The following is a 12,384-nucleotide window of genomic DNA, read 5'->3' on the forward strand; positions in this document are numbered from 1 at the left end:
GCCCATGCACCAACTTTGTTTCTGTATGCAGTGCATCTGCCGTTGTGTTTCCATTTTTGTTGTGTGTGTGTTCAGGCTGGCACGATGCAGGTGCGGGAGCTGAGCGGCACGGTGATGGTGGGACAAGGGCTGCCTATGCTGCGAGTGCCAGCGCCTACTGCCCGCGAAGTCAAGTGAGTTGAATCTGCATTGTCTTGTGACCTCCCTGCCCGAATCCTCAATCGATGCACTTTGTTGGGCATTGAACATTGCAGAGATCTGGAAGAGCGTCGCATTTATGTGCATGTTTTCAAGCATCTGCGTCACCAGCAAGCCAAGCTGGACAGCGACCCAGTCAAGCAGGTGGATGGCGCCTGGGCTTTGCTCGTCTGCATATCCCGAGAGAGGTTTAGCAAGAGGGATCAGCCGTCATTTTCCGCAAGTTTGCATTTTCAGGCAACAGGCATCCATCACTCACATGCAAGTTAGCATTTTGCAGGGGGAGCGGGCATCCATCACTCTTGAAGCTCTGGCACAGGCATTTCCCTCCCGCCCACCAGCCATGATCCGAAGCTATCTGAAAGATGCATGTGATCTGGCTGTTCGGGTTAGTTTTGTTTGTTTTTGAGCAAATGCCGCGTTTGTGTCTTGCTGTTCTGCGTTGGACTGCTGCCAACCGCTGCTCCGGGTCCCCTTGCTTTTTTCCTTCTTCCTAATGTTGCAGCCAGTTGGGGACACGGAGATCTTCAGCCTGAAGGACGCGGCACGCCCTCCCAGCGAAGCTGAGCTGCGCAAAAAGCTGACACCAGGTGAACCTGTTGCTGCCATTGGCAGCAGATTGGTTTGTCCTGTAGGCTGTATCATTCATGATGACCACTTTTGGCTGCTTGCTCATGCAGAGGAGGCATGCACACTGGAAGCATGCTATGTCGCCGCCTTCCGCATGAAGCAGCGAGGCCTGGTGATGCATGAGAAGCTGGATAAAGCTGCGGTGAGTAGGGGAAAGGGGAAGTCAACAAAGTGATGAAATTGATGCCAACACCCACAACATTCTGCAGATAGAAAAGCTGAGGTTAGCAGCCGAGATGCTGCCGCCTGATGAAAGCCATCAGAAGGCTGCAAGGCTGGTGGAGCAGGCCATGCAGGTGTGGCTGGCTTGGACACAGTCTGGCTTCGTCCTAATGCACCTCCTCCGTCTGCTATTCGACTTGTTTTGTCTGTTCTGTGCCTGCAGTCTGCACCTTGGACTCTCACTGACGCATTTGTTACCCACTTCAGGTAGAATAATTGGCCATCATCTGCTGTTCAGCTGGCTTCTTGCATAGCCTGTTCCCAACCCGCTGTCGTGGTTAACATCGTGTTGGCATGCCTATAGGGAGGGCAAGGCTCAGCTGCAGCTGGCAGGCGCAGCCGATCCGACCGGCCGCGGATTTGGTTACAGCTTTGTGAGGGATGTCCGGCACAAGGTATGGGGATGTGGACTGCCCACTGCCCTCGCCCCAGTCTGCTGTCATTACTCGCCTTGCACATGCCCTACCTTGCTATTTGCTTGTCTGACTGCAGCATGCCAATGCTGATGACGTCACCAAACAGATGGCAAAGCGTCAGGCAGGCAAGGTGCAGGGAACAGATGCAGACCTGCGCCGCATGACCACTGCTCAGGCAAAAGAGCGTCTCAGGTGCGTCGTGGCAGCGGTTGAATCTGTTGGCCTGCTGTACTTCAGCTGCCCCTGAAGCTGATATGTTGGTTGTGACGCAATCGCTGTGCCCCCTGCCACAGAGGTTACGGAATGACCGAGGAGGAGATCCAGGGACTGGGCAGGTGGACCATGATCGACATGGCAAGTGCCCTTGATCCGCCTATAAGCATGTTGCTGGCTGTGTTTTGCAATGCTGTTTAACTGCAAATAACACAATTTCACTTATGCTTTGCTAGCAGGTGCGCCAGTTGGCCAGTGCTGCAGCTCAGGATGGCACAGTGGATGCTGCTGCAGTCAAGTTTGTGCGGCATCAGAAGACCACGATGATTGAGCTGCAGCGGCGGGCGGCCGAGAAGGCGCAGCAGATCCTGGAGAAACAGGTTCCAGCTTCTGCTGCTTTACAGCAGTGCAGCGGGCGCATTACTACGCTTGATATGTTCAGTGTATTGCATGTTTGTGCGATCCCAATCCATTGAGTTTGTGTGTTTACACACTTCACGCAGATGGCTGTCCTGAACAACTCTGCTGGCGAGGATCTAGGCGATCAGGACGCCCTCGAGGCTGAGCTTGAGCAGGAGCTGGCAGCTGCAGAGGAGGCAGCCGAGGCCGAGGGCGGAGGGGCCACCAGCAGGCCCACACCCCAGAGCAAGAAGGTGGTGCACTCTTGCATCAGCTCATCACGAAGTTGCTCAGGTCCAAGCAGGTTATTTCCACGTCGTTGCTGCTGTATTTGTGACTTTTTTGCAGGGCAAGCGCGAGGGCACACCCACCGCCGATGATGAGCAGCGCATGATGCAACAGATGCGAGCAGAGGGCCTCATGGATGCCGCAGCAGGTGCTGGTGCCACAGATGCTGGCACTGCAGCGGCAGCACCATCTTGGACCCCAGGACCAGGGGGTGCTGGCGGACCGGCGCCCAAGGAGGGGTTTGGCACAAAGCGCATCAGGCGGGAAGTGTTTCTGAAAGCAGCAGATGGCAGCTGGCAGGTGCGCCCGCTGCTGGCATGCAGCTGTTGCGGGATTTAAATGTTGCAACCTGTGACCTTGCACCCCCAAGCATTGTGTAGATATGATTCTGCTGCCTTTGCTCAGTTTACATCACTCCTTAAACAATGCCAACTATTGCTGTCTTTGTGCAGAAGTCGCATGAGATTGTTTACATGGGACGGGATCGCCCAGGCCAGCTGCATTCACTGTACCAGGCAAGTGTAGGCCTCTTGACGGGAACCTCATCTCTCTCACAGGCCTGCTGGCAGGAACCCTCTCTGGCTGTGTTCATAATGTCCCTTGCTTTGTTGCAGAAAGAAGGCAGCGGAAGCCATCCCTATGGCTTTGGCACTCGGACAATAGCAGGCAAGGCACCTATAGTACTGCCCATCCAAATGCTGACGACTTCCACATCAATGTTGATGCTTCAATCCTAAACTCGGATTATCAATGCCATGTGCAGGCCGACCGAAGGAGCTTCGGCTCAGCTATGCTGCCGCCAGGGGCCGAGGCATGGGGCGCAGCGGAAGCCGCCCTGGTCCTTCTGCGCGCGGACGTGGAGCAGGCGGCAGGGGACGCGGTGGCAAGACGGCAGCCGTGGGTGCGTGCCAGCGCCAGCCGGTGGCAACAGACGGCTGCCAGCTCCTGCTGCATGGCACAGTTCGACAGCAAGCGGGCAGAGACCTGACTGCTGCTCAGTTGGTCCCCAGGAGTCGTTGGCGCTGGCAACCAGCCCAGTAGAACGCACCAGAAAAGCTCGATTATGCTTGTTGACCCCTTGCAGAATTGGCCAGCCCGGACCCGGGACGTGCAAGACAGAGCAGTCGGCAGCGCAAGCAGCGGCAGGTAGGCACAGTTGCTGGGGCCTTGCTGGCAAAAATCTAGTCCATTTGCTTCCTTGCAAAGAACATGTTCTCACGTAAACCGTGTTCAGTTTGGAGACGAGATGCTTGAGGGAGAGGAAATTATTTCTGGTGAGAAGAGATTTCTGGAAACGAGGCGCAGCCGTTGGCAGTGCACCACAGGGTCGTTGAAAAGCCAACTATTGTTGATGGTGCGCAGATGAAGGCGATTTTGAGTACAACGACGATGCAGAGGCCCCTTATTTTGCGGCACCCACAGAGGACAGGCCAAAGCAGCAGCGCAGAAAGAAGAAGAAACAGGCAGCAGGAGCAGCTGGATTGGAAGGGGAGCAGTTGCAGCCAGAGGGGCTGATGCCAGCCTTGCCGGACGACTTTGCTGCTGCCCTTGCTGCAGCAACCGCAGTACGCATGCCCAGTTCTGGCACACAGCTTGACCAGCAGCAGGCACCAGCCGAGGAACTGCCGACTAATGGCCCTGGACCGCAGCAGGCTGCTCAGGGACCCCCGCCACTGATGCACCATCAGCAGCAGACAGTTGCGGCGACACTGAAGCCCAAGCTGAAACTGAAGCTGAGTGGTGCAGCTCCCACCAAGCAACCACCACGAGAGCCCTCGCGTAAGGCAATTGTAGTGCTGCGCTGCTTGGCGGAGTTCTGATGTTGGTCACTTTGTCGATTCATAAAGCTGGTTTTGTGCATCTTTGTGTATTTCTGCAGCGGATTTTGTGTATGATTTGACAGTGGGCGAGGACGAAGAGAGCGAGGGCGCGCACCGGAGGCGGTCTGGCAAAGCATTTGGTCCGTTTGTTCGCCCTTTCTTACTGCTGTGTCCGTCTCCACCCCACCCCCACCCCCAACCTGTTCCTTTCTTCCACAGATGCTGACTACGAAGTGCAGCACGATGCTGATGATGTCAGTGATGACTTTGTGCCAGGTACTGAAAGGCTATTGCATCTTTTTTTGGTTTTGCTGCCAGCTTCTTTTTACATGCTACGCATTTGGCTGCGCAGACGAGGATGACGACTTCTCAGAAAGTGAAGGTGAGGAGCGGCGCGTCTTGAAGAAGGCTCGAACAAGGCAAGTAGGGGTGGGCGAAGCAGGGTGGGTTGATGGAGCGCTGTGCGTTTGTGTGGGCTACTTTTTCATTGACATGTTGCTGTTGCTTTTGGTTTACAGGTCACGAAATTTTGATGCAGCCCCGCTCGCCCGTTCTGGCAGCCGCCGCAGTGCTGGGAGCGCTGGCGGTGCGCGCAACAAAGGCGCTTCCCGACTTGGGGGCAAAGCCAGCAGTGGAGCCCGTGCGAAGACCAGTGGGGGAGGCAGCGCACGCAAAAAGCGCAGCAGGTCCGACTTTGAGGATGAGTTTGAGGATGAGTTTGAGGAGGAGGAGGAGGAGCTGTCCGGTAAGGATCAGTGCCTTCATTGATGATTGGGGAGCGCAGGTGTGTGCAGAACTAATCAGTAGAATTTCTCTTCGAATGCTAGAATGCAGTGCTTTCGGCGACTGTGCCCTGCAGATGAAGATGAAGAAATGTTTGAGGAGGAGGATCCGGGCACCAGCGATGAAGGAGCTACACCACAGCGTGGGAGCAAGCACCGTTCCTGTGGTGGAGGTGCTGGGCTGGGAGCAGCAGGTAAGGGCAGGACACTTTGGATTGTGCATTTGAGCTGTTAGTTGCATTTGAGCTGTTAGTGGCCTAGGAGCTGTTAGTGCGAGGCTGGCCTAAGTCCGATACACACTCGATGCGTTCACGTACGCAGGTCAGCTGGGCACGGTTGGGCGCCAGCTGGGTGCCATCCTGAGCGCCATTGTGCAGCAGCTGCGCAACACAAAAATGCCGTTTGGCTACCCTCAGAAGATGACAAAGGTGTACGAGCTGGTTTATGGCAAAGTGGTGAGCCGGGATGCCGCCTTTATTGCCTGCTGGTTTTGCCCGCAAGCGCTGGGCCTCTGCAAAGGGAGGGTATTGAGCCCTGCCGCCGCTGAATGCAGCCCAGCAACAAGCACGCCCCCGACTACCACGCTTTTGTGCCCAAGTCGAGCGTCATCATCCTGCCAGAGGTGCAAAAGAAGGCCAAGGCGGGGCGTTACCTCTCCCTGGAGCAGTTCAGGTGAAGGCTTGGTAGATTGATGCGCGACATGTAGCATGGGCATTTCCCCATGAGCATGTCGAGAGATGAGGCAGGTGCTGTGCGACGCCAAATGCGTGTGGCAGTCGAAGCCTATCAACTGCTGCTGCCTTGCTGTTTCCCTCGTGCAGGGCCGACCTGCAGCAGTTGTACAACAATGCCGTGGCTTACAACTCGCCTGGCATTGGCGGTGCCTACGGCGATCCATGTGCGTGGGCTCTAATAACCAGCGACCGCATACGTGCACATATCCTGTGTTCTATGCCTGCTCGGCTGTAGCACACCGCCGCCCTGATGAGTCTATACCCACTACTCTGTTGACTGCAGATTTCATCGAACTTGCTGCCAAGCTGCTAGAAGATGCAGAGGGGCTGATAGCGCGACACCTGGGGGAGATCCAGGCGGTGGAGGTCAGGTCGTAGACCTCCACCTGTGCACATTTCCACCTGTGCACATGTGCAACGCGTGACCCCCATCAATCCAAGTGGTCGGTCACCTGCATGGCGCTGGCCTTTTCCAGGCTGCATCGGGCTACTGGGGACCTATGCACTTACATGTGAAAGCCCATAGACGCCAGAAACAGACGTGCGGGCCACTGCAAGGCGCCGCAACTGTACCTATCGCTTGCGCTCGGCTTTCCAGCGGAACACACCGCTGAGGCCGCCCCCCTCCTCTGGCTGCAGCTTGCGTTTCCGTCCCTTGCCCATCACCTGCTTGTTGTACGCCATCTGCTGCGCAAGCGCCCCCAGCTGTTGCTGCCGCTGCTGCCGCTGCAACAGCTCGCGGTATGCGCCCCCCCGCTTCCTACGAGCAGCGGATTGCAAGCTAATCTGATTGAGTCGCAAGCCATCTCAGTGGTGGGAAGGCAGGCATCCCACTCCTTCCGTCAGGCCAGACGTTTGAGTCGTCACGTTGCAGTACCGCTGGTGAACTCACTTTTCCAACTGCGCCACCGTCCGTGCGGCTCCCTCAGCTGCTCCAGACACCGCCTGTGCATTTGCTAGCTGCGCCAGCCGCGGCCGGTTGTAGGACCGTTCCAACAGCTCGGAGGCTGTGTCAAAGTGGCGAGCAGCATCAAACCGCTCAGCCTCCTCATCTTCATCCACAAACACCACATGCTGGTTGGCTGCAGGCGCGCCAATCAGGTGCAGTGACTGCTGCATGCGTTCCACTTTCTGCGGCAGAGGAGCGGTATGCATTGTCGCTTGTGCATGGGCGGGAGGCGGTGGGAGAGCGGCCGAGCACAGAGCCTGAGGCGCTGTCGCACACAACGCACCTTGGCCTCCGCCTGCGCTTTGAGAGCCAGGTAGTTGACGTCCTGCGTCTTCATCAGACGTAGCTCATCCTGGGTGTACTTGTTGGCCTCGGTGCTGCGCTGGATGTGCACGCCGCCCGCTGTGCGTGCCTGCTCCATGCCATAGTAGAACTCGTCTGGGTTGCGCTCCTCGGCCTTGCGTCGCAGTTGCTGCATGGTGCGTGTGGTGGGGAGCGGACACACACGGTCGGCACCCGGTCGGAGTGCGAGTGTGGCGGCAACAACAGGGCCTGCGGCAACAGCAGAGCCTGCCCCACCTTGATCGTGGCCTCCTTCTTGTGGAAGTCCTGGGCACGCAGCACATAGTCCTTGTGCTTCTCCAGCAGCCCCACCTTGCGGCGCGCGGCGCTGCAGGGGCGGGGCAGCGCGGAGGGGCGGCAGCTCACGCTCGGCTACCTTTTGCATGCGCGCAACATGTTCGCATTGCCGACTGCAAACTTACGGCTGCGCCCTCTCTTTGTGCTGTGTCCGTTTCGCGGCATTCCGCAGCGAGGACATGTTGGGCCGCTCGAGGCTGCAACGACAGTGGGTGCCAGGAGGGCTCACAGACAGGGGAGAGCAAGGTCTGTGCAAACGCACACGATGCGCCTGCGTACTGCTGCAGCCTGCCACGGTGTGCATGCATTATTCGCCCCCAATGCTATGCACTACTGTCACGACAGTATACATAGAGTTTCATACTCTGGGCTTTGCTCCTTGCCCGTCAGCCTTATCGACAAGGTTGAACCCGCGCCATCGCCTGGCTCCGCACACTGCGATGCCAGTCCGCGCTGCACCTGCCCTGCTGGGGCGGCAGCAGGCCTGCTTGCACCTGCCATCGCGCGCCCGCCCAGCTCTCAAGGCCTCCTCCGGCCAGCTGGTTACCCCGCCGCGGCCCCTTGTCAAGCACAAGCGGCAGCAATGTGCTAGGAGGGTGCCGGTGGTGCGGGCGGAGCAGCAATGGCATCGGCAGCATGGGGATGAGCCGCAGCATGCAAACCCCAGCATTTGGCCCCAGCCAGCTGTTGTGATGGGCGTGGCCGCAGCACCTCTTGCGCTAACGCTCTGCTTAGACGGTGGCGGCGGCGGCGGCGGCGGCGGCGGCGGCGGCAGCAGCGGCGGCGGCGGCGGCCGCCCGCACGAGGCGTTTGCTGTGGCGGAGGCAAGCGAGGGTGAGGCGCGCAGGCCGACCGGTGCTCCCTGCACCTGGTATAGGTGGCTACGCTGCAGATCAAGGCAGTCACAAGGCCTCTGATCCACCCACCATTCGTGTGGCTGCAGAAGAGGAAGATGAGGATGAGGAGGATGAGGAGGCGGAGAATGTGGAAGAGGAGGAGGAGGAGCAAGAGAATGGTGCGAATGCAAGGAGCCCAGCTGCCTTTGCGCTGCCCACGCTCTCTTGCGCCTCCATCGGCCACTTCCTGTTGTTGCTGCTGCAGAAGATGACGAGCCATTGGCCGAAGTGGGCGCGGATGGCAGCTTCCACTGCGGGGAGATCCGTGCCGAGGGCCTGCCGGTGGGCGAGGGCATACCCTCAGAAGAGGACCTGTTTGCCAGCCTCAACTGTCAGCGAGGTGCGCCACTCGATTGCCGTCTTTCAGTGGGGACTTTCCGCCGACACATCTGTTTCGCATGGCAACAAAACAAAATCTTGCTTGATTCGTTTTCAAGGGAATTCATTTACATGCCTCGACAGGCTTCAACTGCACCCGCGCGGAGCTGAGCGAGGACATTAAGCAGCTGTACCAGACCGGCCTGTTTGAGTCGGTGAATGCTCGCGTGTTACCGCAGAAGAAGGGCAAGTTTAAGGTGGGTAGGTGCATTGTCTTTTGGCCAGCGACGCCGCCCCCGCAATTGTCTCGCTTGAAGTGATGATAGCTGTCTCATATGGGTGGTGTTGAGCCGCTGCACTTGCACCCGCAGGTGGTGTTTGATTTTGTCGAGAAGCGCTACCCCGAGATTCAAACCTTCAATGTGGAAGGCGCAAAAGTGTTGCCAACAGCCGTGGTGAAGGAGGTGCACAGCGCGGCTGGTGCATCTGGCAGGGGCTCATCTGAGTCTCTCCGGACGAGATTGCCCTTCATTGTGCCAAGTGGGGAGCAGCAAACGTCTGCATTGCAGCCATTGAGTTGAGGTTGCAGCGTGCATAGTGCAGGTTCAGGAAAAGCTGGCAGAGTACAAGGGACAGCCCTTCACCATGCAGACGATGGCGGTGATAAAAAACATGGTCGAGGGCTGGTGCGTTGCAAGAAGCCCATGCCCTGCAGTTCTTACGCAGCATTGATTAACCCCCAATCCTGCTTGCCGGCATGTAGGTACACGTCGCGCGGCTTTGGACTGTCCTACATCTCCCATTTCACTGGCATGCCCACGGGCGACGTGGTGGCACACATTGTGGAGGGCAAGACCGCCAAAGTCAGCGTGGTGAGCGTGTTCCTCAAGGCCGTCGTTGATTTGTTGAGCCCTGGCAGCCAGCATCGCCAGGCGCCGCCCAGCTCTCTGCGAGTGGTTTGCAACTCACCACCTGGCTCGCTGCTCCGGGCAGGTGCATGTGGATGAGGAGGGCAACCCCTCCAAGACCGCCGGGAACATCTCATCATCATTCATCCTCAAGCATTGCCCTGTGGAGGTTGGCACGCTGTACAACATGAACGAGGGCCGGAAGACGCTGCAGAATGTGTTTGCGCTGGACCTCTTTGACAACGTGCAGGTGGGTTGAGCTGTGCACGCCATTCCAAACCCAATTTTAGTTTTTGCGAGGCACATTTGTCACTAGTGCGCCCATTGCTGGTCACATTTGTGGCCTCACCGTGCAGATCTTGCCGCGGCAGAACGAGAAGGACCCATCTCGCGTGGACGTGGAGGTGATGGTGCGAGAGAAGCCGACGCAGACCGCTGATATCGAAGCCGAGTGGGGCATTGCACCAGGTCTGTGCGCTGGATGTAGAAGAGTATCCATCCCGCATTGCTGCTCTGCACTGTGCCACCTGCGCGGACATCTACACACCTGCCTGTGCATGTGCAGGCGACAACGGCAAGCCCGGTATTGTCAGCCTGGTTCCGGGCGGGACCATCACCTATGAGAACCGCAACCTGTTGGGCAATGCTGCCAGTATTGCTGCCAGCATCAACACCAAGAACTTTTTGGCTCCTGCCGATGATCTCTCCTTCCGTGTGCAGTACAGCCAGGTGTGGTGCGGGGTGTGCTCTGGCAGGCAACTATGTTTGTTGACTTATCTGGATAAGGCGCTGAGAGTGTGGCAACGGGGCTAACAACCACCTGCCCCCACCCGCACCTGCAGCCCTACATGTATGGGCTGGACGATCCCAAGCGCACCCGTCTCACTGCCTCTTTGTTCAACGGCCGCAAGATTTGTGGCGTGTTCACCCCAGGTGCGTGCGTGGGAACCAGTCGTCATTTGACTCCTGCTGCATTCTGACAGGGGATCGCGGGATCAAGCTGCACCACATCAGCTGAGTTTGCTTGGTCTTCCCTTGCAGGCCCTGGCGGCGAGGAGGTGCCCGCCGTGTGGGTGGACCGCACTGGTGCCAAGGTTGGCATCACTGAGCAGTACAGCCGCAACTCAAAGGGCACATTGGCGCTGGTGGCACAGGTGCACTGGGACTTTAGGGTGTGCCTGGCAGCCAACAGTTTGGTGTCGCACTCCCTGCAGTCTTTATTGGCAGTGATTTTGCTGTATCACTCGGTACTTACCACGCTTCTGCAGGAGATCACCTCGCGTGACGAGACGGGTGCCCCCTGCACCCGCGGCATGCGCACCACGCCCTTTGGGCAGTATGTAGCAGACGGGCCTCCGACTGGTCTGTCAGGTGGTACTTCTGTCCTGTGCAGTGCGAGTTCACGTTAGCACACCAGCACTTGGCATCTGTTCGCTGCCTTGTAGTGTGAACAGCGCTGTCACCCGCCCTTGCACCACTGCAGACAAGGGCGTGGACCGCGTGCTGTCTGCCCAGGCTGCCCTGACCCGCGATACAACTTATCTCGTGAATGGTGCCCAGGTTGGCGCTCGCGACATTTGCACGGTGAGCCGGCCGCCACGTGCCTCGTCGTCTCTGCACAGGCGGCAGAGCCCAGGTTGTGTTGCAAGTTCTGTCTGCAAGTTCCACTGGTTGCATCTAGCCGCTGCGGATGAGGACATACTTCTGTAGTTTGCTCGAGGCTCATGCCGCTGTGAGCCCAAACCTCCAAACCCAAAAACTTTACTGACGCACGGTTCCACCCATTTTCGGTTGTTCTGTGCATGGCCTTCTGGCGCAGAGTCATTCTCCACCACGCCTCCTGCCCTGCGGTGGTCTGTGCAGGTTGAGCAGGGCCTCGGCATTGGCAGCGGAGCGCCGCTGTTCAACCGGATGGAGGCACAGTGCACGCGGTTTTGGAAGCTGACGACTCCACGCGGGAAGAGCGCGCCGGTGACGCTGGTGGCCCACGGCAAAGTGGGCAACACCGTTGGGGATCTGCCGGCTTACGACGCCTTCTTGCTTGGCGGCCCCTTTTCGGGTGCGCATTTGCGGAGGTTGTGTCCAGCTGAGCTGTGCATTAGGAGCTGACCAACGGCCCCCCCAGAGATGTGCATCTCCTGTCTGCTCGCGCCCAGTTTGTGTAACCCTGCCGCCTGCTGCAGTGCGTGGTTACAATGTTGGCGAGCTGGCGGCCTGCCGGCGATACGCTGAGGCAGCGGCCGAGCTGCGCGTGCCGGTATTGGGCCAGCAGCTGTTTGCGTTTGCCGAGTATGGGAGCGACCTGGGAAGCTCAGGTGAGAGGCCATGAGTGATGCATACTACAGCTGGCAGCGGAGAGCTGAGGAACGTCATCCTCAATCGACGTGCCTGCTGTGAGGTAATTGCTACAAGCTTTTTGCCAGGGCACTCATTCCCCATCTTTCTGTGCGGTCCTGCAGGCGAGGTGAGGGGCAACCCCACTCTCTACTACCGCAGGGCGGGAAGTGGCAGCAGCTATGGTGCAGGGGTCAGAGTGGGCGCAGTCCGCTGCGAGGCGATCAGGGACAACAACTCTGGCAACTGGCACGCTTACCTTGCGTACGGTGCGTGGTCGGGAAAGGGTGTCGATTTTGGCGGGTTGGGTCTCTTGTCATCGCTCCGCATACGCTGCAAGCTCACTAAATGCCTTTGCTATGTCCTGCAGGGGAGCGGTTCTGAGCTGGTCCAGCCATGTCTGCAGGGGAGCGGTTCTCTGGGCTGGTCTACTGTCGCCTGTGCAGAATATCGAAATGCTGTCCCGTGTGCGTTGAACGCCTTCAGGCAATGCCTCTCTCGGAACGCCTTCAGCAATGCCTCTCTCGGTTCACTTGGCAGACTTCTGGGTTGTTTAACGAAGGGCGGGTGTGTGTGGTGGCACCATGGTAGCCAGTGTTTCTGGCCCTCGTGGCAGCGTTGGCGATGGGCTGGCGATG

At 58.3% G+C, this 12,384-nt stretch overlaps 3 protein-coding genes across 3 annotated transcripts; 2 read left to right on the forward strand and 1 right to left on the reverse strand.

The window, feature by feature from the left end:
• Positions 1–84: 84 nt before the first annotated feature.
• Positions 85–6,080, forward strand: CHLNCDRAFT_140182 (hypothetical protein; the record flags this gene model as incomplete). The annotated part of the gene is made up of 18 exons (XM_005843490.1): positions 85–117; positions 704–788; positions 879–970; positions 1,214–1,257; positions 1,355–1,445; positions 1,543–1,658; positions 1,760–1,824; positions 1,974–2,059; positions 2,183–2,332; positions 2,427–2,666; positions 2,819–2,887; positions 3,130–3,263; positions 4,870–4,931; positions 5,046–5,111; positions 5,290–5,423; positions 5,522–5,640; positions 5,790–5,866; positions 5,986–6,080. The coding sequence occupies 18 exons, from the start codon at positions 85–87 to the stop codon at positions 6,078–6,080; spliced, it is 1,758 nt and encodes a 585-aa protein (XP_005843552.1).
• Positions 6,081–6,275: 195 nt separating this feature from the next.
• On the reverse strand, positions 6,276–7,471 carry CHLNCDRAFT_140183 (hypothetical protein; the record flags this gene model as incomplete). The annotated part of the gene is made up of 5 exons (XM_005843545.1): positions 6,276–6,462; positions 6,595–6,833; positions 6,935–7,123; positions 7,231–7,321; positions 7,416–7,471. 5 exons carry the CDS (start codon positions 7,469–7,471, stop codon positions 6,276–6,278), a joined length of 762 nt encoding a protein of 253 aa, XP_005843607.1.
• Positions 7,472–7,982: 511 nt separating this feature from the next.
• CHLNCDRAFT_140184 (hypothetical protein) lies at positions 7,983–12,130 on the forward strand (the record flags this gene model as incomplete). Its single annotated transcript, XM_005843491.1, has 18 exons — positions 7,983–8,124; positions 8,234–8,305; positions 8,392–8,526; positions 8,649–8,761; positions 8,876–8,968; positions 9,108–9,190; positions 9,268–9,376; positions 9,498–9,662; positions 9,769–9,880; positions 9,978–10,141; positions 10,255–10,345; positions 10,454–10,584; positions 10,681–10,774; positions 10,896–10,996; positions 11,276–11,471; positions 11,596–11,727; positions 11,872–12,015; positions 12,117–12,130. The coding sequence occupies 18 exons, from the start codon at positions 7,983–7,985 to the stop codon at positions 12,128–12,130; spliced, it is 2,091 nt and encodes a 696-aa protein (XP_005843553.1).
• Positions 12,131–12,384: the final 254 nt, after the last annotated feature.

The sequence above is a fragment of the Chlorella variabilis genome (genome assembly GCF_000147415.1).
Source record: "Chlorella variabilis unplaced genomic scaffold CHLNCscaffold_29, whole genome shotgun sequence".
Lineage (NCBI taxonomy): Eukaryota > Viridiplantae > Chlorophyta > Trebouxiophyceae > Chlorellales > Chlorellaceae > Chlorella > Chlorella variabilis.